At 34.6% G+C, this 24,878-nt stretch overlaps 2 protein-coding genes and 1 pseudogene across 3 annotated transcripts in view; 1 reads left to right on the top strand and 2 right to left on the bottom strand.

Moving 5' to 3' along the window:
* The window catches only part of MAP3K2 (mitogen-activated protein kinase kinase kinase 2), a 77,891-nt gene that overhangs the window by 49,952 nt on the left and 3,061 nt on the right, over window positions 1-24,878 (bottom strand). The window lies entirely within an intron of this gene.
* The window catches only part of LOC111742159, a 32,028-nt gene that overhangs the window by 2,413 nt on the left and 4,737 nt on the right, over window positions 1-24,878 (top strand). Inside the window, exon 2 of the mRNA XM_023532686.1 lies at window positions 17,153-17,236. Within this exon, the coding sequence (XP_023388454.1) occupies window positions 17,153-17,236 (84 nt within the window). The remainder of the gene's footprint in view (window positions 1-17,152; window positions 17,237-24,878) is intronic.
* On the bottom strand, window positions 16,224-16,342 carry LOC111742165 (annotated as a pseudogene).

Genomic DNA, 24,878 nt, shown 5'->3' on the forward strand with positions numbered 1-24,878 from the left:
ATACACATAGCTAGCTTTAGCAGATACGGCCAAACATTTTTTCAAAGTGGCTGTGTCAATTTACATACCCCCACCAGCAATGTAACAGAGTTCCAGTTCTTCCACATCCTCATCAACCCTATCAGTCATTCTGTTGGTTGTATATATCTCACTATAGTTTTAATTTACATTTCCCTGATGATTAAAAATGATGAATGCTATTTCACTGGTTTACCAGTCATTTTAATATCCTCTTTTGTTAAGTGATTGCTTAAGCCTTCTGCACATTTTTAAACTTTAGATACAAAATCTTTGTTGTATATATATTCATTATGGTCTTTCTCATCCCTATGCTTTATGGTATTTTTACTCAAATTTTAATGCAGGCAGTAAGTATACAGTGAAGAATTTAGACACTCTTTAATGAAATGACCAAAATTTATACCACATATAAAGGACAGATGGACATCCTGTGTCTCTAGGTGTGATATTCTGAAAAGGACACAATATCAATTAAGCAGTTTTCTGAGAATGCATGACATAAATATAATTACAAAGGAACTTCAGACAGTTATAGAATGACTGTAACTGTCAGACAGTTTAAAACTTCAGACAGTTTTAAACCATTATGTTTAAAACAAAAAAGGAGATGGCATTTTCAAAAATGTCAATGAGCTAAAAGTCAAAGAAAGGTTATGGAAATGTTGCGGATTCAAGGAGAGTAAAGAGACATAGATCCTGACCCTGGACTGGATCTTGTACTAGATGGAAACAAGGCTACAATGGTCATTATGATGTCAACTGATAAAACTGGAATATGAAGTTATTATTTATTCAGAAAGGCTACATTCCAATTATTACTGTTTTTGCTAGCTTTATTCCCATTAATCTCAACATAAGAGCCTTTGCTATTTGCATAATGAATGATAAAATGTGAGTGTGTGTTTTCAAGGTTATTAACTGGCATAAAAGATACTGGAAATGAATTTTCATTCATGATATTGGTGTGGTTCAAATATATGGACTGTCTAAACTACCAGAGGAACACTCCTCTGACCTTGCATAAAGAAGGTATAAAGGCCTATATTCTTAAAGACAGTGTCTGAAGCCAGTCACTAATTTTGAAGATTTTGATTATTTGCTGCCACGTATAAGATTAACTAACTCCTGCCTCTAGACTTTGCTGCATCTATATATCAAGTGAACCTTTCACGCAAAGTATGGTTGAAGTACTTAAAAGGACAGAAAGCTGAGTAGTTATGTTTACAAAACAAGTGGCACTTATTATTTTTGAACTTGCTTGCTAATAAATGTTGACAAAATAAATGTCTACTGTATTTGGCAGACTTTGGTCTAAGATTTACTTTCATTAAACTAATAGGTTACAAGAAAGCAGCTGATTTTCACTTAACTTTATCTACTGGTAGCTACTTTTATCTACCTAAAGAACACATTAATTATGTATGACCAATCTGATTTAGTTCAATTCACAATACCCATCTAGGACCTCTGCAACTTGCTTTCTCTACATCTAACAATATTCCCCCAAGTCTTTAAATGGCTACCCAGATCTCCAAAACTTCCCTGACCATCCAATATAAAACATTTCATTCACAGCTGTGCTAAATGTTTAACGAGTTAAAAGACAACAAAGGCAAAGAAAAAAACAAATAAGGAAATCAATACATAAACAAAATGAGATTACTGACAAAAAGACATTTTAAAAAGGAACCAAAATAGTAATTCTGGAGCTGAAAAAACACACTAAAGGGGATCAACAACAGATTTGAACAAAAAGACAAATCAGCAAATTTGAAGGTAAGACATTTGAAATTATCAAGGATGAGGAAGAGAAAGAAAACATAATGAAATGAACAGAGTCTAAGGACCTTACAGACACCATCAAACAAACCAATATAAGCATTACAGGAGTCCAAGAATGAGAAGAGAAAGTAAAAGGGGCAGAGAGATTATCTAAATAAATAATGACCAAAAACTTCCATAAATTCCAAGTAGGACAAACGCAAACTGAGCCACATCAAGATACAATATAATCAAACTGCTGAAAGACAGAGAATTTTTAAAGCAGCCAGAGAAAAGTGACTCATTATACATAGGAGATCCTCAAAAAGATTATCAGCAGAAACCTTAGAGGAACAAGGCACTGAGATAACACATTAAAAGTGCTAAAAGAAAAAATCTGCCAACCAAGAATTCTATATCTCCCAAAAGTTGAGCGAGTTCACTAACATTAGAAATGCCCTACAAGAAATGCTGAAGGGAGTTCTTCAGATTGAAATGAAAGAACATTAGATATAAATTCTAAGATATATGAAGATATAAAGCTCTCGAGTAAAGGTAAATACATGGGCAAACATAAAAATCAGCATTAGTGTAATACTGGTTTGTAACTAATTCTCTATAGGATATGAAAGAAAAATGCACAAAAATAATTATAAATCTACATTAATGGATACACAATGTATAAAAATGTAATTTGTGACACTGGTAACAAACAGAGGGGACAGACTGGTATAGCAGTGTTTTTTTATGTGATTGAAGTTAAACTGGTTTCAATTCAAAACAAACTTGTAATTTAGAATGTTAACCACAAAGAAAATATAGAACATACATAAAAGGACATGAGAAACAAATCAAACTGTGTCACTACAAAAAAATGAACTGAACACAAAGAAAGGCAATAATGGAGAAAAAGAGAGACAAAAAATATAAGACATACAGAAAACAAATAAAATAGCAAAAGTCCTTCTCAATCAGTAATTACTTTAAATGTCAATGGACTAAACATTCCAATCAACAGGCACAGATTAGCAGAAGGGATTTAAAAAGCATAATCCTACTATCTGCTGTCAACAAGACATATTTTAGATCTAAGGACAGAATAGGTTGAAAGTAAAAGGACAGAAAAAGGTACTTCATATATCTAGCAACCAGAGAAGAGCTGGAGTCACTATACTAACATCAGCAAAAATAGACTGTAAGTCAAAAACTGCTACAAGTGACAAAGGATATTAAATATTACCAAAAGATAAACTGACGAAGATATAACAATTATAAACACATATACCAAACATCAAAGCTCCAAAATTTATGAAGCAAACACTAACAAAATTAAAGAGAGAAATAAACATACCTACATAATGACAATAAGAGACTCAATACCTCCCCCCTTTCAATAATGGACAGAACAACCACACAGATTGAAAAGGAAGTAGACGTGAATAACCCTATATACCCATTGAACCTAAAAGACATATAAGAACACTCCACGCCCCAAAAACCGGCAGAATACATATTCTTCTCAAGTCCAAATGCAACATTCTCCAGGATAGCCCATATGTTAGGCCATAAAAAAAAGGTCTCAATAAGGTTGAAATCAGCCAAGTATCTTTTCTAATTGCAATGTAACGAAACTAGAAATCAATAGCAGACGGAAAACTAGAAAATTCACAAATATGTGGAAATTAAACAGCAAATTCTTAACCAACGAGACAAATAAGAAATTACAAAGGAACTTAGAAAATTCTTGAAATAAAAATGAAAACACAACATACCAAAACTTATGAGATACAGCAAAAGCAATGAGATAAATTTATAGCTGTAAATGCTTATAGTAAAGAAAAAAGATTTCAAATCAACCTAACTCTACAACTTAAGGAACTAGAAGAACAAACTAACCTCAGAGCTAGCAGAAAATATGAAATAATAAAGATTAGAGCAGTGATAAAATAAAGAAAACCATTAAAACCAAGAGCTGGTTCTTCAAAAAGAACAAAATTGACAAACCTTTACCTAGACAAAGAAAAAAGGAAAGATTTAAATAACTAAAATCAGAAATGAAAGAGAACATGTTAGAAATTTTTTAAAAAATCATATGAGAGTAGTGTAAACAACTGTCCGTGAACAAACTGTCTGAACTAAATGAAATGGACACATATCTAGAAACATAAAACCTGCAAAGACTAAATAATGAGGAAATAGAAAATCTCAACATATCTATAATGAGTAGGGATATTAAATCAATAATCAAAAACTTTCCAACAATAAAAGCCCAGGACCAGATCGTTTCACTGGTGTATTCTATCAAACATCTTTAAAGAAACTCTTCCAAAAAACTGTAGAGTAATGAACATATCCTAACTGATTAGACGAGGCCAATACTACCCTGATACCAAAGCCAGACAAAGACATTACAAGTAAACTACAGACCAATGATCTTTTAACAATATTGATACAAAAATCCTCAATAAAGTACTAGCAAACCAAACTAAGCAGCATATTAAAAAAGGACTATCTAACATGATCCTGGGATTAATGTCCCATAATCGCCACAGCCCCACAAGGAGCAGCAGCATGAAGAGGATGAGGAGGAGAAGGGATATTGGGGACCAGCTAAGAACCCTGCCTACCACAAATGCCTTACCTTAAGAAAAGTACCAAGCCTAGATTACATCTCCCCAAAGAACTAACACCACATTTAAAAGGAAATAAATGTAGACAATGACAGGGAGGACCTAGAAGGTATTATGAGTGAAATAAGTCAGACAGAGAAAGAAAAATATGCAGAACAAAAGAAATGAGCTAAATGAAAACAAGACTCACAAAGAACAAACTAGCGATTGTTGGGGGTTGGGGGGAATGGATGGAAAAAGTAAAGGGATGAAGAAGTACAAATTAGTAGTTACAAAGTGCAGAAAACACCACAGAGAATATAGGCAATAATATTGTAATGGCTGTGTGTAGTGTGAGGTGGATGCTGAAGTAATTAGGGGGGACCACTTTGTAAATTATATAAATGTCTAACCATTGAACTGTATACTGAACTAATATAAAATAAAAAATCTTTTAAAAAAGGACTATATACCACAACCAAGTAGGATTAATTCAACACCTTTTCATAATAAAAACACTCAACAAACTAATAGAAAGAAATTTCATAAACATATTACAGCCCTTTAAAAACGCCTACACCCAACATCATAATCAATGGTGAAAGATTGAAAGCTTTTCCTTATCAGGTTAGGAGCAAGACATGGATGCCCACTTACTTTTATATGTAATATGTCATTTGGTATCTTAAATGATCTACTTATGTTGTTAATAGCTCCATTTTATGAGCTTTAAGAGCTACCATTCACTAACTTCTAAAAAAAAAAAATTATTAAGTGTCTGCCTACTGTGTGCCATATAGTAGCAAACAAAATAAAGCCCCTATATTCTTAGGGCTTACACTTTAACGAAGAAGATATAAAAGTAACTACAAAGTATCAATAAAGAAAACAAACTCAGTGAATGAGTAAATTGGAAAGCTCTCTAAAAACTAAGAAAGTACAAACCATAAGAAGAGTTGAAGGGAAACTCTCAAAGTTAAAGACCAGTACATATAAATGCCCCAAAACCTCAGCATGTTCCAGGAACTGTAGGAAGGACGGTATGGTTACTACTTTACAAAGCGAAGGCAGAGTGGCAAGAGATCAACTGAAAAGGTACGCAGGGGATGCAATTAAGAAAATTCCTAAAGAAGTTTGCATTTCATATATATGGAAAGCCAGCTGATATTTCAAGCAGAGATAGATATATGTTTTTAAATAAATCAAATAATAAATTGTGAACATAACAGCCAAAAATTGATACACAATGGTTATGTACCAATTGTAGAAGGGATGAATACATTACAAATTTAAACACTGATTGTTATCTAGTTATCACCTGCATTACTATAGTTATGTAACAAAGCACGAATTTACTCATGTTGAGCAAAGAATGCTTAAAGTTAAAAGTATATGTTGAATAAAACAGGTGAACAAAAAAGAATGCTTACAGTGTTTTTATTTATAAAAGGGGGGAGGAGTAACCTTACAGTGAAGAAATATAAGAAACACCACACCTCAGCCAAGTGACCAAGGTCAACAGCAACAATGATAAGTCATGTTAATACTCAACCCCTGAAATGATCTCATGAAATGTGACAAATGGCACTTTACCTTTGCGGTCTTCCTCTAAAAACTTATAAGCCAAGTAACATGTGAAAAATATGTGCCAAAATAAAATCTAAGAGACAGCCTATTAAATACTTGATCAGTATTCCTCAAAACTGTCAAGGTCATGAGAAACGAGGAATGTTTGCAAAACTCCCACAATCCAGAGGAATTAAAGGGATATGAAAATTAAATGTAATGTAGATTCCTGGATGGAATCCAGAAAAGGAAAAAGGACAATGAAATCCAAGTAAAATATAGAGTTTAGGTGATAATGAAGCATCAATACTGATTCACTAGTTGTGACACACATCTCATTATAATGTAAGATGTTCATAACAGAGAAAAAGCAGAGTACAGAGAACTACCTGTACTATGTAAGTTTTCTTTAAATCTAAAACTTTTCTAAGCAAAAAAAAAAAAAAAAATGTATTTAAAGAAAAAAAAAGAACTGTAAGAGGGTAATAGGAGAAGCAAAATCTAGTTATAAGTTTACTTAAAGTCCAAAAGGAAATAATGGTGTATTAAAGTGTTTGGAATATTGTGGCAGCAGAGGAGATGGAAAAAAAGATGAATTCAAGGTATATTTTGAAGACAGAATAAAAAGAACTTGCTGGATAGACTTCTACTATTGTAGAATAAATAGGTCAGCAAATCCTCTCCTCTACAAAACTGAACAAATTATCATAAATAACTATTTCAGGGATTTGGAAATTGCCAAAATATAAACAACAAGTTGACAAGTATTTATTCATGGAAAACTACCAGAACATCAGGTAAGGCAGTAGGAGTCTGTGGAATTCTTGGCTGGGGTTGGTCTCATCACTAGCCCAGCTTGGTCTGTATAAGCAGAGCTGGCCTTGAAATCCAGTTGCTAAATGGACTGACTTGATTTAGAGTGAAAGACGAAAACCCAGACTGAATGACACTACTAATAAAAGGACAATAACAGGGTAAAAACGAATGAGGATAACCAGTAGCTCTACTAGGAGAAGGACGGTGTCTCAGTTGGGGGGAGAGGCAGGCCAGCTAAAGATTTAATGGGGAAATCTTGAAAATGAGAGAGCCATAGAAGTGCTAAAGGGACACTACAAATCCCTGGCTCACTAGGAAACTATGGGCATGTGAAGAGGAGACCCATGAGGGCCCAGGTACAAAGTAAAAATTGAACCATACTTAAAAACTGCCTTGAATTTGTGCTAATTCATACACATCCACCAGAAGATAGTCGAACCCTTAGAGGCTTGAGGTATCTGAGTACATATAACCTCTTCCCAATCATTGACTGACCACTAAGTTCTGAGGTCACAGGGCAACCCTTAGGAAACTGGACTAAAAAAATACAAACAGAAACAAACAAAAATAACTAAGCAAGCACAGTAGCAGCCAAAAAACATGGGGAATAATATATTCCACAGAATAAGTAGAAGTTGTTTTTTTTTTAATTTTTTTTTTTTTGAGAACTAGAATTAGCTGTCTAGTTCTCAAAAGAAATAAAAAAATTCCATGCAAAGAAAGAGTTAAGTGTGACCCATACTCAAGATTAAAAAAAAGAAGAAAGCAGTCAATAAAAACTGGTTGGGACCAGGTGTTGGAATTATCAAAGATTTAAAGCAGCTATTATAAATCTATAAAAGCATTAAAGAAAAAGCTGATGAAAATGAGTCCACAAATAGGAAACCTCAACCGAGAAACAAAAACTACCGATATACTTTGGAGATATTGCGGGTTGGGTTCCATATCACTGCAGTATCACAATAAAGCTAGTTGTAATCTTTTTGCTGGTGGAGGGTCTTGCCTTCAACTTGTAAAAATAAAAAAATAAAAAAAAATAAAAAAAAAAACACCTGTGAAGTGCAATAAAGTGAAGTGCAATAAAACAAGGGATGCCTATATAAAAAAAAGAACTAAAATGGAAATTCTAGCATTGAAAAGTACAATATCCAAATGTAAGCTGTGATGAACTCAACAGTAAATTTGAGATGGCAGAAGAAATAATTAAACTAAAAAAAAAAATCACTAAAAATTATGCAATCTTAAGAATAGAGAAAGAATAGAGAAAAAAAGACTGAAGGAAAATGAACAAGGTCTCAGAGACCTGTGAGACAGTAAACAGGCCAACATATTTTAATGTGGCCCAGAAGAGAAGAAAAAAGGGGGCAGAAAATATATTTGAAGAAACAATGGCTGAAAACTTTCCAAATTTCATGAAAACATCAATCTACAGATTCAAGAAGTTCAATAAATCCTAAACACGATAAACATTGAGATCTGCACCAGGCACATCATAGTCACACTGCAGAAAGCCAAAGATAATCTTAAAAGCGGAAAGAGAAAAATGACTCATCTTGCAGAGGGGAATAATACAATTAATATTTAACTACTATCACAAATAATAGAGGCAGAACAAGGGGGAATGACATTAAATGAAAAAAATAAAACAAAAACAAAAATGTCAAGCAAGAATCACATAGTCAGCAAGACTATAATTCAAAATAGAAGTAAAATAAAGACATTCCTAGATAAAGGCTGAGAGAATTAGCTGCAAGAACTGCCTTATAAGAAATACTAAAGGGAGTTCTTTGGACTGAGAATTGACATCAGAGACAGTAAATTAAATCCAATTGTAAATAAAGACAAAGTGAAGAACACTGAAAATGGTAAATATGAGAACAAGTTTAAAACATCATTAAAATGTTTTCTTTTTGCTCTTAAGCTCCTTGAAAAACACATGTATATTATACTGTATAAAGCTCATTCATACACATAAAACATTCCACCCAGTAACAACAGCAGAATACACATTCTTTTCAAGCACCCAAGGAACATTCACCAGGACTGACCTGGGCCATATCCTAGGCCACAAACCAAATCTCAACACATCTAAAAGAACTGAAATCATATAAATGTTCTGACCACAATAGAAGCAATCTAGAAAGTAATATTAGAAAGGCAACAGGAAAATCTCCAACGCAACTATGCAAAACAAAGATAAAGGAGTGGATAGAGGAAAAATTATAGTACCATGCTAGGTTGCTGTTGTACCACCGCCCCCAACATATGCCCCATCTAATGCCCTTTTGAGCTCTTACAAATATAGAAAAGGGGTAGAGCAAGAATAACCCCTGTGGTGTTGGACTGGGATTGAAGGTATTATGAAATCATGTTTTTTTAATATGTACAGATAAAAGATATATAGATGTGCATATGTTTGTATGTACACGTACACATACACATATGTACCTATACACGTTTTATAGCTTTGGCTACTGAGACCTGGGAACAGTGACAACCTACTCACAATGAGTACAACTGCAAATTGTTGGTTTCTAAATACCAATTTCCACTCAAAGGAACCAGGACTCCTTGAAAATACGGGTTATTTCCAAGTATGAATCTGGCAACTTGCAAGATGAGCCTGAAACATCCTACTGTGCCAGAAAGAATGTATACAAGAAATCATGGGACATGTCAAAAGGACACAGTAACCAGTGTGAAAGAGCTCTCATTAGCCAAATATGGAACAAGTTGAACATTAAAATAATAGATTACAACCCACTGAATATAAAAGAAATCTATGTGTCCAGAGACATTATAAATAGATGAATCAATAAATAGAAAAAACTACAATGAGATATCACCTCACCCCTGTTAGAATGACTTATAAAAAAGACAAGAAATGACAAGTGTTGGCAAGGATGTAGAGAAAGAGAACCCTTGCCCATCACTGATGGCAATGTAAACTGGTGTAGCCACTATGTTGAACAGTAGAGAGGGCTCCTTAAAAAATTAAAAATAGAAGTATCATATGATCCAGCAATTCCACTTCTAGGGATTAGTCCAAAAGGAAATGAAAACACTAACTCAAAAAGATATACGCACCTCCATGTTCAATGAAGCATTATTTACAATAGCCAAGACATGGAAGCAACCTAAGTGCCCAACAATGAATGAACAGATAAAGCAAATGTGGTATGTATACATTCATATATGGATATAGATACAGATCTGTATATCAGCTATACATCAGAACTCCTACAACTCAATAATAAAAAGACAACCCATTTTTTTTAATGTGCCAAGGATATGAATAGGTATTTCTCTAAAAAAGATACAAATATAGCCAATAAGCACATGAAAAAATGTTCGATATCATCAGTCTTCAGAGAAATGTAAATTAAAAACACAATGATACCACTTCACATACACTAGCATGGTTATAATAAAAAACAAGTGTTGACAGTATGTGAAGAAATTAGAACTTTTACACATTTCTGGCAGTAATGTAAAATGGTGTTGTCAGCTTTGGAAAACAGTCTGGCTGTTCTGCACAAGGTTAAACAGAGTTACTATATGATGAAGCAATTCTACTACCCAAGAGAAATGAAATCATGTCACACAAAAATTTGTACACAAATGTTCATAGCAGCATTTTTCATAATAGCCAAAAGTGGAAATAACCCAATGTCCATCAACTGATGAATGAACGAATGTGGTATGTCCAGAAAATGGAATATTATTCAGCCATAAAAAGAAATGTAGTAACGTGGATGAACCTTGAAAACATTATGCTAAGTGAAAGAAACCAGTCATAAAAGACCACATATTATATGATTTCATTTACATGAAATGTCCAGAATAGGCAAATCTACAGAGCCAGGAAGTAAACTAGAGGTTGCCCATGGTGGGAAGATGGGAGGATCGGGAAGGAGATGAAAGGACTGCGGAGTGATGGCCAGAGTACAAAGTATCTTTTTGGCATAATAAAAATGTTCTAAAACTGATTGCAATGATGGTTACATAACTGTAAATATTACTAAAAACCACTGAATTGTATACTTCAAATGCATGAATTATATGGTATGTGAATTATAGCTCAATGACAAAGTGCTAGAGTTATGGGGAAAGAAAAATATTTCCTATAGATAGTGGCAGAAACAATTAGATACCTTACTTCGTAACATACAAAAATTAACTCAGAATGCATCATAGATCTAAATATAAGAATTAAAACTATAAAATTACTAGTAAAAAAAAGTTAGTGACCTTGAGTTTGGCAAAGATTTCATTTTCTTAGTGTCTTTTGAAGAGTGACAGTACAAACTTTAAAAGAAAAAAGAGTATCCAACTTCAACAAAATTAGTAACTTCTGTTCTTCAAAACATATTATAAAGAAAATGAAAATGCAAGCCACAGACTAGGAGAAAATAGGTACATAACATATGATCAACAAAGGGTTTGTACCTAGAATGTGTAAAATACTGTTACAACCCAATAATAATTAAAAAAATAAAGAAAGAAAGAAAAGGGCAGAAGATTCAAACACGCTCCAAAAAAGATTTACAGATGGTAAATGAACACATGAAAGATACTCAACATCATTAGTCATTATGGAAATGCAAATCGAAACCATAATGAGATTCCAAAAGACTGGCCATCTTAAGTGTCAAAAAGGATGCGATGTAACTAAAATGCTCACATACTGCTGTTGAGAATGTCAAATGGTACAATCACTTCACAAAACATTCTGGCAGTTTCTTAGAAAACTAAACATACTCTTACCATCCAAAGCAGCTATCATGTTCCTTGGCATTTACCCAAATGTTAACTTGTTACCATGAGTTGAAAACTACATTCACACAAAAACCTGCACATATATGTTTATAGCAGCTTTATTCATAATTGCCACAACTTGGAAGCAACTAAGATGTCCTTTTCAATAGGTGAATGGGTAAACGAACTGTGGGACATCTAGACAATGGAATGTCACTCAGTGATAAAAAATAATCAGCTATCAAGACACCAAAAAAAAATGACAGGGGAGAACCTTAAATACATATTGCTAAGTAAAAGAAGCCAATCTGAAAAGGCTACATACTGTATAATTACAAGTATATGACACTCTGGAAAAGGCAAAACTATGGAGGCAGTAAAATCATCAGTGGCTGCCTGGGATTCATGGGAGGGAGGGATTAATAGGTGGTCCACAGGAGATTTTCAGGGCAATGAAACTAGTCTGTATGATACTATAATACTGGTAGATACCTGTCATTATACATTTGTCAAGACCCATAACACAAAGAGTGAATCCTAATGTAAACTGTTAATTGAGTTATAGTTACTAATTATATATCAATATAAGCTCATCGATTGTAGCAAATGTATCACATTAATGTGATGCGTTAACAGAAGAAACGAGGGGATGGAATACGTTCAATGTTTCTGTAAACCTAATACTGTTCAAAAAAAAATAAAGTAAAATTCCCTACTTTTTGCCTTCGGAAAGAACAAAAAACAAACACCCACAATGAGATTCAAAAAATGGCCATCTGAATGTTGGCAAGGATGTTATAAAACTAAAATATTCATACTGCTGCTAAGAATGTCAAATGGTATAACCACTTTAGAAAACAGTTGGCAATTTCTTATGATCCACCCATTTCACTCCTAGGTATTTACTCAAGAAAAATAAATGCATATGTCCATACAAATAGTTGTACACAAATGTTCATAGCAGTTTTGTGTAAGGGCCTCAAACTGGAAATTCAATGTTTATACAGGTGAAGTTAATTCATACTAACAAAAAGCAGATCATTGGTTGCCTAGAGAAAATGGACACATTTGTTACTAGAGACAAGATAGTGATGGGATTACAAAAGGGAATGAAGAAGCTTTTTGAGGCATGTTTACAATCTTGATAAAGGTGATGATTTCACAGGTATATACATGTCAAAATTTACCAAATAACATACTTTCAATGTGCAATTTATGTCATTATCTCGCTCAAGATACATAATTATTTTGCACATATGTAGGGCAAACCATATGTCCCAATTTGCACACGAATAACTAAAACTAGATTACGAATTTCTTAAAGCTTATAATACTGCTTCCTTTTGACATTCCTAAGATTTTCAATAACTATTCAGTGAATTTTAAAATTAAAATAGTAAGAAAAAAAACTAATAACTTCCACTCAAAAGCCAATTATATATTCTCAAACTGCACAATAAAAAAAATATCATTTATAAAATATTCATATAGCCTTTTATGTCTGATTATATGGCAGAAAACGGAATGGAATAATATCTTCAAAACACTGAGAGAAAAATAACCACCAATCTAGATCTTCACACATAACTAAAATATTCAAGAATAAGAACTAAAGATTTCTAACAAACAAAAATCATTATTTATCATGAATAGACACTTAGCTGAGGAACCTCTAAAAGACATATTTCAAAAAGAAGGAAAGTGTTTCCAGGAAAACAAAAGCTAGCAAGAAATTGGTAAACATGGTAAACCTAAGCAAGTATTAACTGTATAAAACAAGAAAAAATGCTTACTTTGGGAAATGAAAAAAATAAGGTAGAATTATAATACTGAATAACTATAACAAAGGGAATGATTTAAGTTATTCACCCATGTGGCCTTCTGGAAACTTGTCCTTCCTACCACCACTACCTCCCACGTGATTTACTAAGTGTCACCAAATTAGTACAGTGTCATCCCACACCCTTTTCCATAAATGACTGATGGTCCAGAGGTAGGCAACTGACGCAAGCAGGAGCAAACATAGATAGTCTCTAGAAATTACAAACAGATTACCAAAAGCAAAAAGTAGGAGTCAACAGGTATTGAGCGGTGCTAATGAAGGGCTACATGCCTTGTTGATACCCATCTTTTATTTCTGCTGTCTGAAATGCTTCCTCCCTTTTTCCTACTTGTCCAAACCATCTTTTAATGGCCCAGCTTAAACATTCCCTATCCCCCTCACCTGGTCATCTTTCCCTCTGTAAATGACAGAAGTGGAAAGTAATTATCTCCTCTAGACTGTCAGTGTGGTAGGCATTTCATATATATTACCACCTAACCTTAACTACACTGGAATGACAGCACTTGCTGTCTCACCATTGATCACGGCAAAGAGTCTTCTTTCTTAAAAGATGTTACCTCATACAATAGCTTCCTAACTACTCTATATGTTTACGTCTTTTATACAGCTATAGACTACAACATTCTCAAATATAAGTGTACGTTCTACTTTATCTTATCTCCATCCATCTTCTCTCTTCCCTCCACTTCCCCCCTCCCCTTTCAAAATACACCCTTCTCAGCCTCCCTCATTACTACAATTACTATTTAAAAAGCTACTATTAGACTTCTTTTGACCAATACACGTGGGTGAAAGTAGTGAAAGTTTCTTCCACTTAAAAGCTTTAAAAGCCACAGCATGTTTTGACACATTCTATATTTTCCCTCTATCCTAGTATGATATTGTGATTTATAAAAATATTTATTTGGTCTCCATCCCCTTTTCTGGAACAGAGCTCCTAAAACCTTTGGAATTTCCTAAGTGATAAGAACACACGTAGGTGTCTTTTGAAATTCAAAACAAATCCCAATAAGCCACATCTGAGTTTCTGTTAATGAGATGACTTTTGAAAAGCACCTAAAGGTGGAGGCTGGTTGCCAGGGGAACCAACAGGGGTTGGAACCCTGGCCTATGGGAAGGAGAGAAAGGCAGGAAATTAAGTTCAACTGCCAATGGCCAATTATTTCAATCAATCGTGCCTAGGTAATAAATCTTCCATTTTAACGGGGGTTTTTAACCCAAAAGGAGACCTTCTGGGCTGGCAGACACCTGGAAGTGCACACTCAAGGAGAGCATGAAAGCTCTCCCTCAACCCTCAACCCCACCCTCAGCCCCACCTTCCCCATACCGAGTCCTATGCACCTCTTCCCATCTGGCTGTTCCTGAGTTATATCCTTCTATAATAAACTGGTAATCTAGTAAGTAAAGTTTCCTGAATTCTATGAGCCGTTCTAGCAAATTAATCAAATCCAAGAAGGGGGTGATGGGAACCTCCAATTTATCGCCAGTCGGTCAGATGCATAGGTAAGTTACCTGGCCTGGCAACTGGGTCTGAAAGGGACAGAAGTCCTGTAGAAGTGAGCCCTTTACCTGTGGGATCTGACACTATCTCCAGGTAGATGGTTTCAGAATTAAGTTAAACCACAGCACACCCAGCTAGTATCACAGAATTGCTTGGTGTGTGGAAAACCACACACACATACGTATTTAGTGACCCAAAGTGTGATAGGTACTGAGTGCAATATAAAAGAAAGTATAGTGTTTTTCTCTTTACACCTGGCAACCAGTAATGTTCCAGATAATGGCTGCTCCCAAGTGAGGTTCCAAAGCAGGACCCAAAGTAAGAATGACAATACTGAGCAGAAGTCCCCCAACTGACCTTCAATGAACATAAATAATGAACAACAAAAAAAATCAACCTTTGTTGTCTTAGGCCACTGAGATTTGGGGGGTACTGCTCGAAGTCTGTTTGGAATGATTTAAAATCACGTGGAAAATTCCTAACACTCATTCTATTCAAGAAATGTTTCGTCAATTCTCTGACGAAGTATGTTAAACTCTCCCATACTACCACTCCTAGTACCAGAAAAGTGAACACACCTACCGTATCATTTAAAATGTACTGTTTATTGTCACCTCACTGAAAAGTGTACATAACACAAATAAAGAAATCATACAGATTTGCCCAAGTATTTATCAAAACTTTTTGACTTAGCGATTATAATGAGGTGAAATTATCTGGATTTGGCTCTGCTCATGAAAATGTTTTGTGCATTTTTGAGGAAGCATACATTTCTAAAAATTATGAAACTTAATTGCTTACCTTTTAGTTGTCATTAGAAATTAAGGTTTCTAAAGGTGAGGAATTCTAATTAACAGGGAAGGAAATAATATGTTTTCAATAAAAGATATAAGGCATGGAAATGCATTTTTGAAGGAATTAAAAGAAAATGGTTTGTCCTAAATTAAATTGGTTATTTCTGAATGAGTAAGAAGAGACAAGGAAAGCTGTAGGTTTGTGAAAAAGAAATCCTGAGTAGTCAAGCTCAATATGATTAACATAAATTTAATTAAATGAATTTAATCAAAAGCAAGCTGATGCAAAATTAGTTTGGTTCTTTCTCTCTGTTAAAAGGACAAAGTTTTCCTGTACTATTGGTATGCTCTTAATAAGAAATTATGGAAGACTTTATGATTCATTAAAATTATTTCCTGTGCTCTCCATCAACAGGTCTTCAATTACTTAGATAAACCAAATATTTATTTATTTATTTATTTGTCCATTTATTTAGGCGAGGCAACCCTTGGTTGACCTCACAGATTGCAAGGACCTTGTCAGCTCACAATCCCTTGTTTTTTTAATTTTTTTATGCCTACAGCACCTGGTCTTCCTGGGTGGTCTCCCATCCAAGTACTAACCAGGCCAGACCCTGCTTAGTTCCCGAGATCAGACAGGATCAGGCTGGTTCAGGGTAGCAAGGCTGTAGACTCAAATCTTAATTTTTAAGAGTTAAATTTTGCTTCTGTTTAAATTTCTGTAATTGCTTGTAAAGTCTTTAATGGTTACCACGATTAAACGGATAAATAAGTACAGGAATCTCTCTTTACAAAAGGGGAAAATGAAACTAATTAGCCTTACTTGAGGTTGAGAAAGTGGATTTTAATCCAATCACCCCCTTTTCAGGATAAAAATGTACCAATGATGATTTGTATCACTGGGGTAAAAGCATTCCTATGTCCAAAGGCTACAGAAACTCAAGAAAGGAGTTTCTCTGCTTGAAAAAATCCCCACACGAGCCCCAAAGCAATCAGAGGATCCACTTTACAAGACGAATTCTATACCAAGTATGCAAAATTTGTCTGATATTGCACTTCCATTGCACTTATCAGCCCCAGTCCTCGGGCTTTGTAGAACCAATGAGACCATCAAAACTCAACTGGCAAAACTTGCTGAATCTTTTAATCTGCTTTGGCCAAAGCCCTTCCCTTGTATTGCTTAACCTAAGATCTACACCCTTTGGTAAATGTTGATTGTCTTCTTTTGAAATCATTACCAGAAAACCTATAAGACTAAATCAGAGAACGAATTAACCTGCCTTAACGGAGACCCTCTGACTTACTGTCAAGAACTTATCCTCGAATTTCCCTTGTACTAGGAGCTGTTTTGGACCCACATGCATTTTCTTTTGTTTCTGACCAATCAATGAAGCCAAATTTTTATGTCCTGATAAAATGAAGCACTGTTAGTTGATGAAAGGTAAATCATTTTAAATGTGAATCTTGCCTTTTATCTTCCTAGAAGGAATTTTAACCCTTACACTGATATTTGATCAGTTATTCAAGTGGAAAGAACCTGAATTTCAAAGTGATTTAGAGCAACAAGGTAAGATAAAATTGATGGATAAGAAAAACTGTTGTATGTGACCTTTATGAAAATTTTAGAATGTGTACTTTTTTCCAAAATCTTAAACTAAAAAGAAAAGGAGTAATTTCAAATATAAGAAAATTTCCTTCAGATAGGAGTAATATCTCAACAGTAGTCAGTCAGCCAGCTTAGGGCTGTAACTTTTCTTACTTCACTCTTGAGGCTAACTGTTGAATAGAGTTCAATATTTTAAAGATTACTTTGTGAGTTCCTTGTCTTCTATGTCATGAGTGTTTAAATCTGAAATGCAGTTTAATTGATATCAGAGAGAATAAGTCTAACATTTTAAAAAACCTATTGGTATAGATAACATTTAACGTAATTTTAAAAGTTAATGATCCTGTACATCACATTGGTATAGATAACATTTAATGTAATTTTAAAAGTTAATGATCCTGTACATCACATTATTGGAATTAAAGTGTGTGCGTGATTGATGGACTGGTGTTTTGAGGTAGAAAGAAAAAATCTTTTTCCAGGTGTCACCCACCAAATGGTACTTAGGTCCCTATACTTTAGTAGGTACTATAGAGGATACAGGAAAGAAATGAGACCTAGTACTATTTATTAAGAAATTTTAACTTGATAGAAAAGATCAAACTGTTATCTGACAATTAGGGAAAAGTATCTTCACTGGCAGTTGATCTTCTCAATCATTAATCCAGAAAATGTTTCAACCAGAGACAAGGCATCTGGTATACAGGATTATCATATAAACCAGCAACATTCTGGAACCTAGAAAATACAATTCATTGGATCCTTTAGAGAACCTACCTTAGCCTAAACACTGCAATGAAACTAATATCAGATTCATGAGAATGGGTAAAAAATCAAAGAGAAATTTAATTGTTCCCTTTCCACCTCTAAAAGTATGGGGTCTTTACCCTTGTAAATTTGAGCTGTTTCCTTAATTGGTATAACCTGCCACACATTAGTGCTATGTTCATAAGGATTTTGTTCTATTAGCCATTATAAATTTCACTGCTAGTTACATGATAAACAAATTATTGTCTCTTTGTAAATTTGAGTGATTCTAGCGCTTCTGTGAACGTACTTTTTAATTCCAATACTAGTTTATGTATACAGCAAGTAAATCCAGTTGTATAATTTTTGAATCCAGTTGTATAATTTTTAAAGCATGTGAGACTGGTTTGTTTCATTTTTTGTTTTGTTTAACTCTTAATTTTTTAGCTCTTCAGTCACATTCCTTTTAACTCTTCTCAAATTGTAGCTGAATTTTGTTCATTCCAAGATGACAGGAGGTAGAATTTTGAGACTACAGGAGCCACCAATTCCTTAAAACTGTTGACCCATGTACTGGCCTTGGCACTGCTCAATTAGATATACTGATGTGAAAACCTAACCAGAACAGTTAAGTTCAGCTATCAGAGCTCAAAAAAGATCTCTAGACCCCCTGGCTCGAGTCATTCTCCACAACAGAGTTGCCTTAGATTATTTGCTTGCAGCCCAAGGAGGAGTTTGTGCTGTAGCTAATACCTCTTGCTGTACCTGCTTAAATAACTCTTTCCAGGTAGTTAAAAACAACCAAGCATCTTAAACCCACAGAATCTCTTAAGGGGCATCCCACTTATGCCACGAGTACCACTAGTTGGTTAGAGCTTAAATTTTCTGATATTTTCAGCTGGCGCCCAACTGGGCTAGGGGCCATTTTAAGGTCTAGACTGCAAATTGTTCTACTCATCATCGTTCTAATTTGTTTAATACCTCATTATCAAGCTGCTGATGTTATATATAACTGAGACAGGCCATCATTTGTAAAATTCTTAATCTTTTAGCAGGAAATGAAATGGGACATCTCTTGCAGAGTTAATCTTTTTAGTAAACCTAGTTGTTTTCTTCCCTCCTTTCTTTGGAAAAAAGGCCCTCTCCCTCAAATCCTGACAATTGCCCCAAACTGGTGACTCATATCCTCTAGCTATTGATAAGGGTCATCAGCCCATTGTTAGCAGAAATAGTATTAAGCCAGCAGGCCTCTAAGAGTCTGAGAGGGGAGGGAACTTTAGACCAAAAGTCTTTTTTCACTCTTTAAGAAATATATTAACCAAGCCTGCTTCCCTTTACTCACTTAATAGGCAAATCAATAATAGAAATTAATAGATATATGGTTTAAAATAATAAGTTTTTATCTTCTTTTCCTTGTCTAGGGACTGAGGTGGCACTTCAGCAGGAAACCCAAGACCCCATCCTGACTAAGGAAGAAAGGGAAAGAGCTCCATGAAACCCCCTATAGGCAAGGACTACGGCCATTCTCAACAGGAAGCAGATACAGAAGAAGAGACCTCCCATCCCTCAACATCCATAGTAATAATAAGGGGGTTCATGACTCTTAGAAAAGAAGTAGGCAGGAAAGTTAGGGGATTTCGGGTCTGCCTGCAAAGACACTGAGGTCATCCTATCCTAAAAGGGGTCCGCCCTAATCCGCCCACAATTAAGCAAACCAGAAGGCATTGTTTTAACTCACACAAAGAAACCAGGAGGCAGAGAATTAGGTACCAGTTTAAGCCAGTCACTCGCACCTGCGCAATGAAGAAGCCAAAGACCTTCAACTCACCCGAGCCTCATTATACCATTATTATAATATGATGCATATGCCTAGAAGTTCATTAATATCATTATAACAGACTGAATTCTGGGAACAAACATGCACAGAAAGTAAAATGATAAATCACTGAGTCCTGTCAATTTTAGTTGTCAATTAAGGATGTCCACTCCTCTAAGAAAAGTAACCACCCACAGCAAAAAGGAATAAAAACCCCAAAGGCTTTGTTACCCAGGCCTTCTGAGCCACGCTTCTCTTGCTCAGGCCTGCATCCACGTCTGGAAGTGTACTTTCCCTTCTAATAAAACTTTTCTTTTCTACTGTATTTCAGCATCTTGCTCAATTCTTTGTTCAAGAACCTGGACAATGCGCCGGAAGAGGATTCCCGCTCTCCGGTAACATAAGCTGGCTAAAACCTATAAATAAAGATTCAAGTGATGATTGCATGAATAGCAATGACACACCAACTTACTGTCTCTTTTAATTTAGAATGATTTGAACTCTTTTTCTACTATACATGAATTGCTTGAACATACATCTGGATCAAGAAGATATAGGCTAACTAGACTCATAAGTCTGATTGTCTTTTGCCAATTGCTCTTGATTTACCCAATGTTTGCAGAATTAATGCCTGTATCTACTTTTCAGCTCCTTTTATATTGTTTATTCCAGTGATTTACAGGACAATGCTGGAAGGTCTTGCTAAAGCCTCAATAATTTAACACCTCACGGCAAAATCTACCTCAGAAACCTTCCAGGTTTAACAGATACCTCATGAACCTTTTAAAGGTAGATGGCTCTAGGTGCTCAGCTGGCTATAGCCGAAACTTAGGAGTACAACCGAAGGACTAGGTGGACCTGGAACAGGAAGCCAAACCACTCCGACATCGACATGGGACAATATGCACCTAAGACAAACAAACCTGATTGATCATCAACACTGTTTGCCGAAAGGTTTCTATAGAAAGAAATGTGGACCCTGAGAAGATTCATTTGATGCGAGCCCCAAGAAGGGATTTATCTGCTGAGATTGGACTCTCCATCTTCAACCGGAGGCCCACATTTTATGAATAGTAAGAGCCTAGTGATCATTTGCTGACAGTGGCATCTCACATACTCTATACCAGGAAGAAGCTCAGACTGAACTCACAGCTTCCCCCACTTGTTTATAAGCCTGTTTGAATCAACCACTACAGGGAAACCCTGGTTTTACCTTTCTACCAACAGACTGAGACCTGTCCCATCTAATCAGAACTGTACAATTTGGTACCTCATTTACATAAGTCAGACCTAACTGGGAATCTGAGCAGGAACTTTCATTATAAAAGGGGCCTCCCCTTTGTCTTGGTAGAACACAATTTAAGTTGCTACCTGAATCTGTGTCTCCTGCACTGCAGCTCCCTTTGTTCGAATAAATGTTTTATTCTTTATTACAGTCTAAAATTAATTTTGGTTAACACCTGTGTGGACTATAGGTTTCTACAATAACTGATAATGTTTTTGAACATTTATTATATGCTAGGCACATACTAAACACACTATCACATTTAAATCACATAACAAACCTGTGACTTAGGTACTATTATCTCTAATCTACAGATAAGGAAAGTGAGACTAAAAGAGGTTAAACAACAGAGCTGGAAGTCACATTCCAGATGGTCTCCCAAGTTCATACTCTTAACTACTTACTACCTTTATTTTCTTCCTTATCTGTTCTGTACTTAAATTTTTTCAATAAACATTATAATCACAATCAGTTCATGTATATGGTTTCCTAATTTAGTTCAACTGTTGCTTCATCTTCAAGGCTTTCTGGAAGTATGCTCCCCACCCTGGTACAGAGTAGGTACTCCATGAATGATAAAATTACTTTGGTAAAGTAAATCCAATCCTTTGGTTGCTCTGATAAAGCAGAGACATTATTGTGCAATTGTTCAGAGCACAGATTCTGGAGCAGACTGCCTGCATCAAGTCCCAGCTCCATCACACACAACAAGTGTGAACATGGGCAAGTTAATTACTGTCTGTATACTTTAGTTCCCTCATCTGTAATATGAGAATAAAAATAGTAACTAATTCATAAGATTAACAAGGATTAAATGAATATCTTTAAAGCAGTATTTAAATCAGTGTCTAGAAAGTAGAAAGTTTTAAGTTTGCTAATAAAATAAAATAAATACCACAACAGAGAACAAAAGAAAACTGGTAAATCCAAAACTTTTGCAAGTCATCAGTGATTTGATAGGCATCGCCTTCTAAGAATCTTAGAATGCTGTAAAGAGAGGTCCCTTCTGTACACACACTTGGTTCCAAGCACTGTGCTAAGTGCTGAGGCAGCAAAATCAACAAAACACTGCCTCTGCCCTTGAAGAGCTAACTTACTAGTGGAGGACACAGAGCTGATTACAATGCAATGTGTAAGTACAATGGCAGAGCCAGATATAAAGTGCTCTAGGAGCATTCTGCCTGAGGTAGTGGTGAACAGGGGTGCTAATTTGGGAATTATCAAAAGAATACTGATAAAAATCACACCTTAAACTATTCTTTTAATTTGTCATGATTAATTATTAAAATCCACACTAAATGACTAATTGCACAAGAGGGAGAAAAAAATATCTTTAGAAAAAAACTTTCAAAGTTCATAAATCACACAGCATTTTTTAAATTTATGGTACCATAAATCTCAAACAAAACAATGGAGTACTTATTATAAGAAAAGCAGTGTGCTAATTACAAGAAGGACTCCAAAGAAGATTCTATTTCTATCCTCCTGTTAACTGGGAAGACAAAGTACAGTATGAAAAGAAATTAAGAAACAATCCAAGAGTTAAGTAACGATAAAGGCAACAATACAAGAGATGTTACAAAGCAATTATTTGATTAACCAGCATAAGAAACAAAGTCAACCATTGCTCCCAACAAACCCCAGGGATATCCAAAACAAAAGACAAAGTTATATAGACATGTTTTCTTAAAACTGTGTGTTTTACAGATATAGACATATAACACACAGCATTTGAGGATGAAGAAAAAGGTTTTTTATTTCTACATATACAGTTCACCCTGATTTACAAAAGAGATGTGTAGAAAAACTTCACATAAACTGTTTCATAAATTAAATCATATTATTAATGAAAGAATGAAATAAATCCTCATCTGATCTCGGAAGCTAAGCAGGGTCGGGCCTGGTTAGTACTTGAATGGGAGACCAACTAGAAAGACCAAGTGCTGTAGGCGTGAAAAATAAAAAATTAAAAAAATAAGAGATTGTAGGCTGACAAGGTCCTTGCAATCTATGAGGTCAACCAAGGGTTGCCTTGCCTATAATAAAATAAATAACTAAATAAATAAATCCTATTATGAACGCTTCTTTAAAACAATCACCTACCAAATGTCAGTTAGTTAGAAAATAAATTCAACTTTATATCACATATATTTAATATATATTTCTATCTGGCTTGATTAAAATGAAGTTCACTTCTAATATAATCAACACAACTCGGAAATTCATAATATTTAATAACTTATTATGAGATGAAAACAGAGAGTGAAGTTAAAAAAATCATAATTCTTGAACTTCACATAGTGGTAGAATTAGGACAACAATTTAGATCTTCTGACTCTCAATCCAGTGCTATTTCACCGGAAAATATAGTTTTCTCCAAATATTTTTTAGTAAATCCACCCTTCCTTTATTATGTATCTGGCTATTCCTGTGCAACAAATATTGGCTTAAAAAAAAAAAAAAACTTAAAAGAAACACACTCCTTGAGTTAGAGTACAAGAAAAAATAGGCATCGACTTTTTTCCATTTTTGTTAAACCAGGTTACTTTTTATGCATAACAGAAGACACCTTGAATTCATAATTAAAAATCTTAAGAATCCACAAAATCAGAATCTGATTAATACATACAGCTGCACAGGTTATTTTACAACTCCTGTGGTTTTGTTTCTATCTGTAGACCAACAAAAGATTGTTAACACTGAAATTCAAAAGTCAGCCTAAGATCAGCAATTGATGCTACAACTATTAGGTAAAAGGTTAGTGGAGAACAGGCGAGCACTACAGTGCTAATTTATCAGACTACAAATTACATCCTAACTGCAGTGGGGAAACTATACCTTACCTTAACCTCTGTAATCAAGTAATCAAACTCAGCATCACAAATAATGGGACTTGACGCTATATGTCTCCTGATGGGAAGCAATATGAAGTACCAGCATCACTTAGTAGTTATTCTTGCCCAAAAATATTTAATTTGAAACTAATCAACCTTTTAAACCTAGCTTACAGTTTGCTAATATAGAGGAAACAGGAGAACACTCTAAATGATACTATGAAAAAAAAATCGGAAAAATCGAGAGTGTGACTCATTTTATAAAACGACTTGAAAAAATTGTCTTTTTAAAAAGGGGAGGTAAGGCTATTCTAGAAGAGTTCAAATAAATTTAACAACCAAATGCAGTGAATAAAATTTGACGGGATCCTGGTTTGGTGGAATTGGGTGTAAAAAGCCAAAAAAGACCTTTCAGTACAAATGGGGAGATTTAAATATGGATGGATATTAGGTTATATTAAGGAATTAGCAATAAGAAAATATTAACTAATTATCAATAAGAAAATATAAACTAAAAAATTAACAATACCGGTATTTTGGCTGTGTAAGAAAATGTCCTTTTTTGGAGATGCATACTGACATATTTAGGTGTAAAGCGCCATGATGTCTACAGCTTAGTTTCAAATGGTTCCACCAAAAATCATATACACATATTTATAAATAAAGCAACTATGGCAAGATATCAACAAATGTTGAATCTAGAGGGTCCTCATATGGATGTTCACTATTACCAATTTTCTGTATGTTTAAAATTGTTTCATAATAAAAAGGGGGGAGGGGAGCCTAGCGATCTCCAATTTTCACAAGGAAAAAATACAACCTGAAACCAAAGCTGTGGGAACTATCAAGAACCAAACATGACTTCATTTTAATACAGCATCTATTAAATATAGGTCACCCCTTTGGTAGAAATAAGGTTAA

This window comes from Pteropus vampyrus, unplaced genomic scaffold, assembly GCF_000151845.1.
Source record: "Pteropus vampyrus isolate Shadow unplaced genomic scaffold, Pvam_2.0 Scaffold87, whole genome shotgun sequence".
Taxonomy (NCBI): domain Eukaryota; kingdom Metazoa; phylum Chordata; class Mammalia; order Chiroptera; family Pteropodidae; genus Pteropus; species Pteropus vampyrus.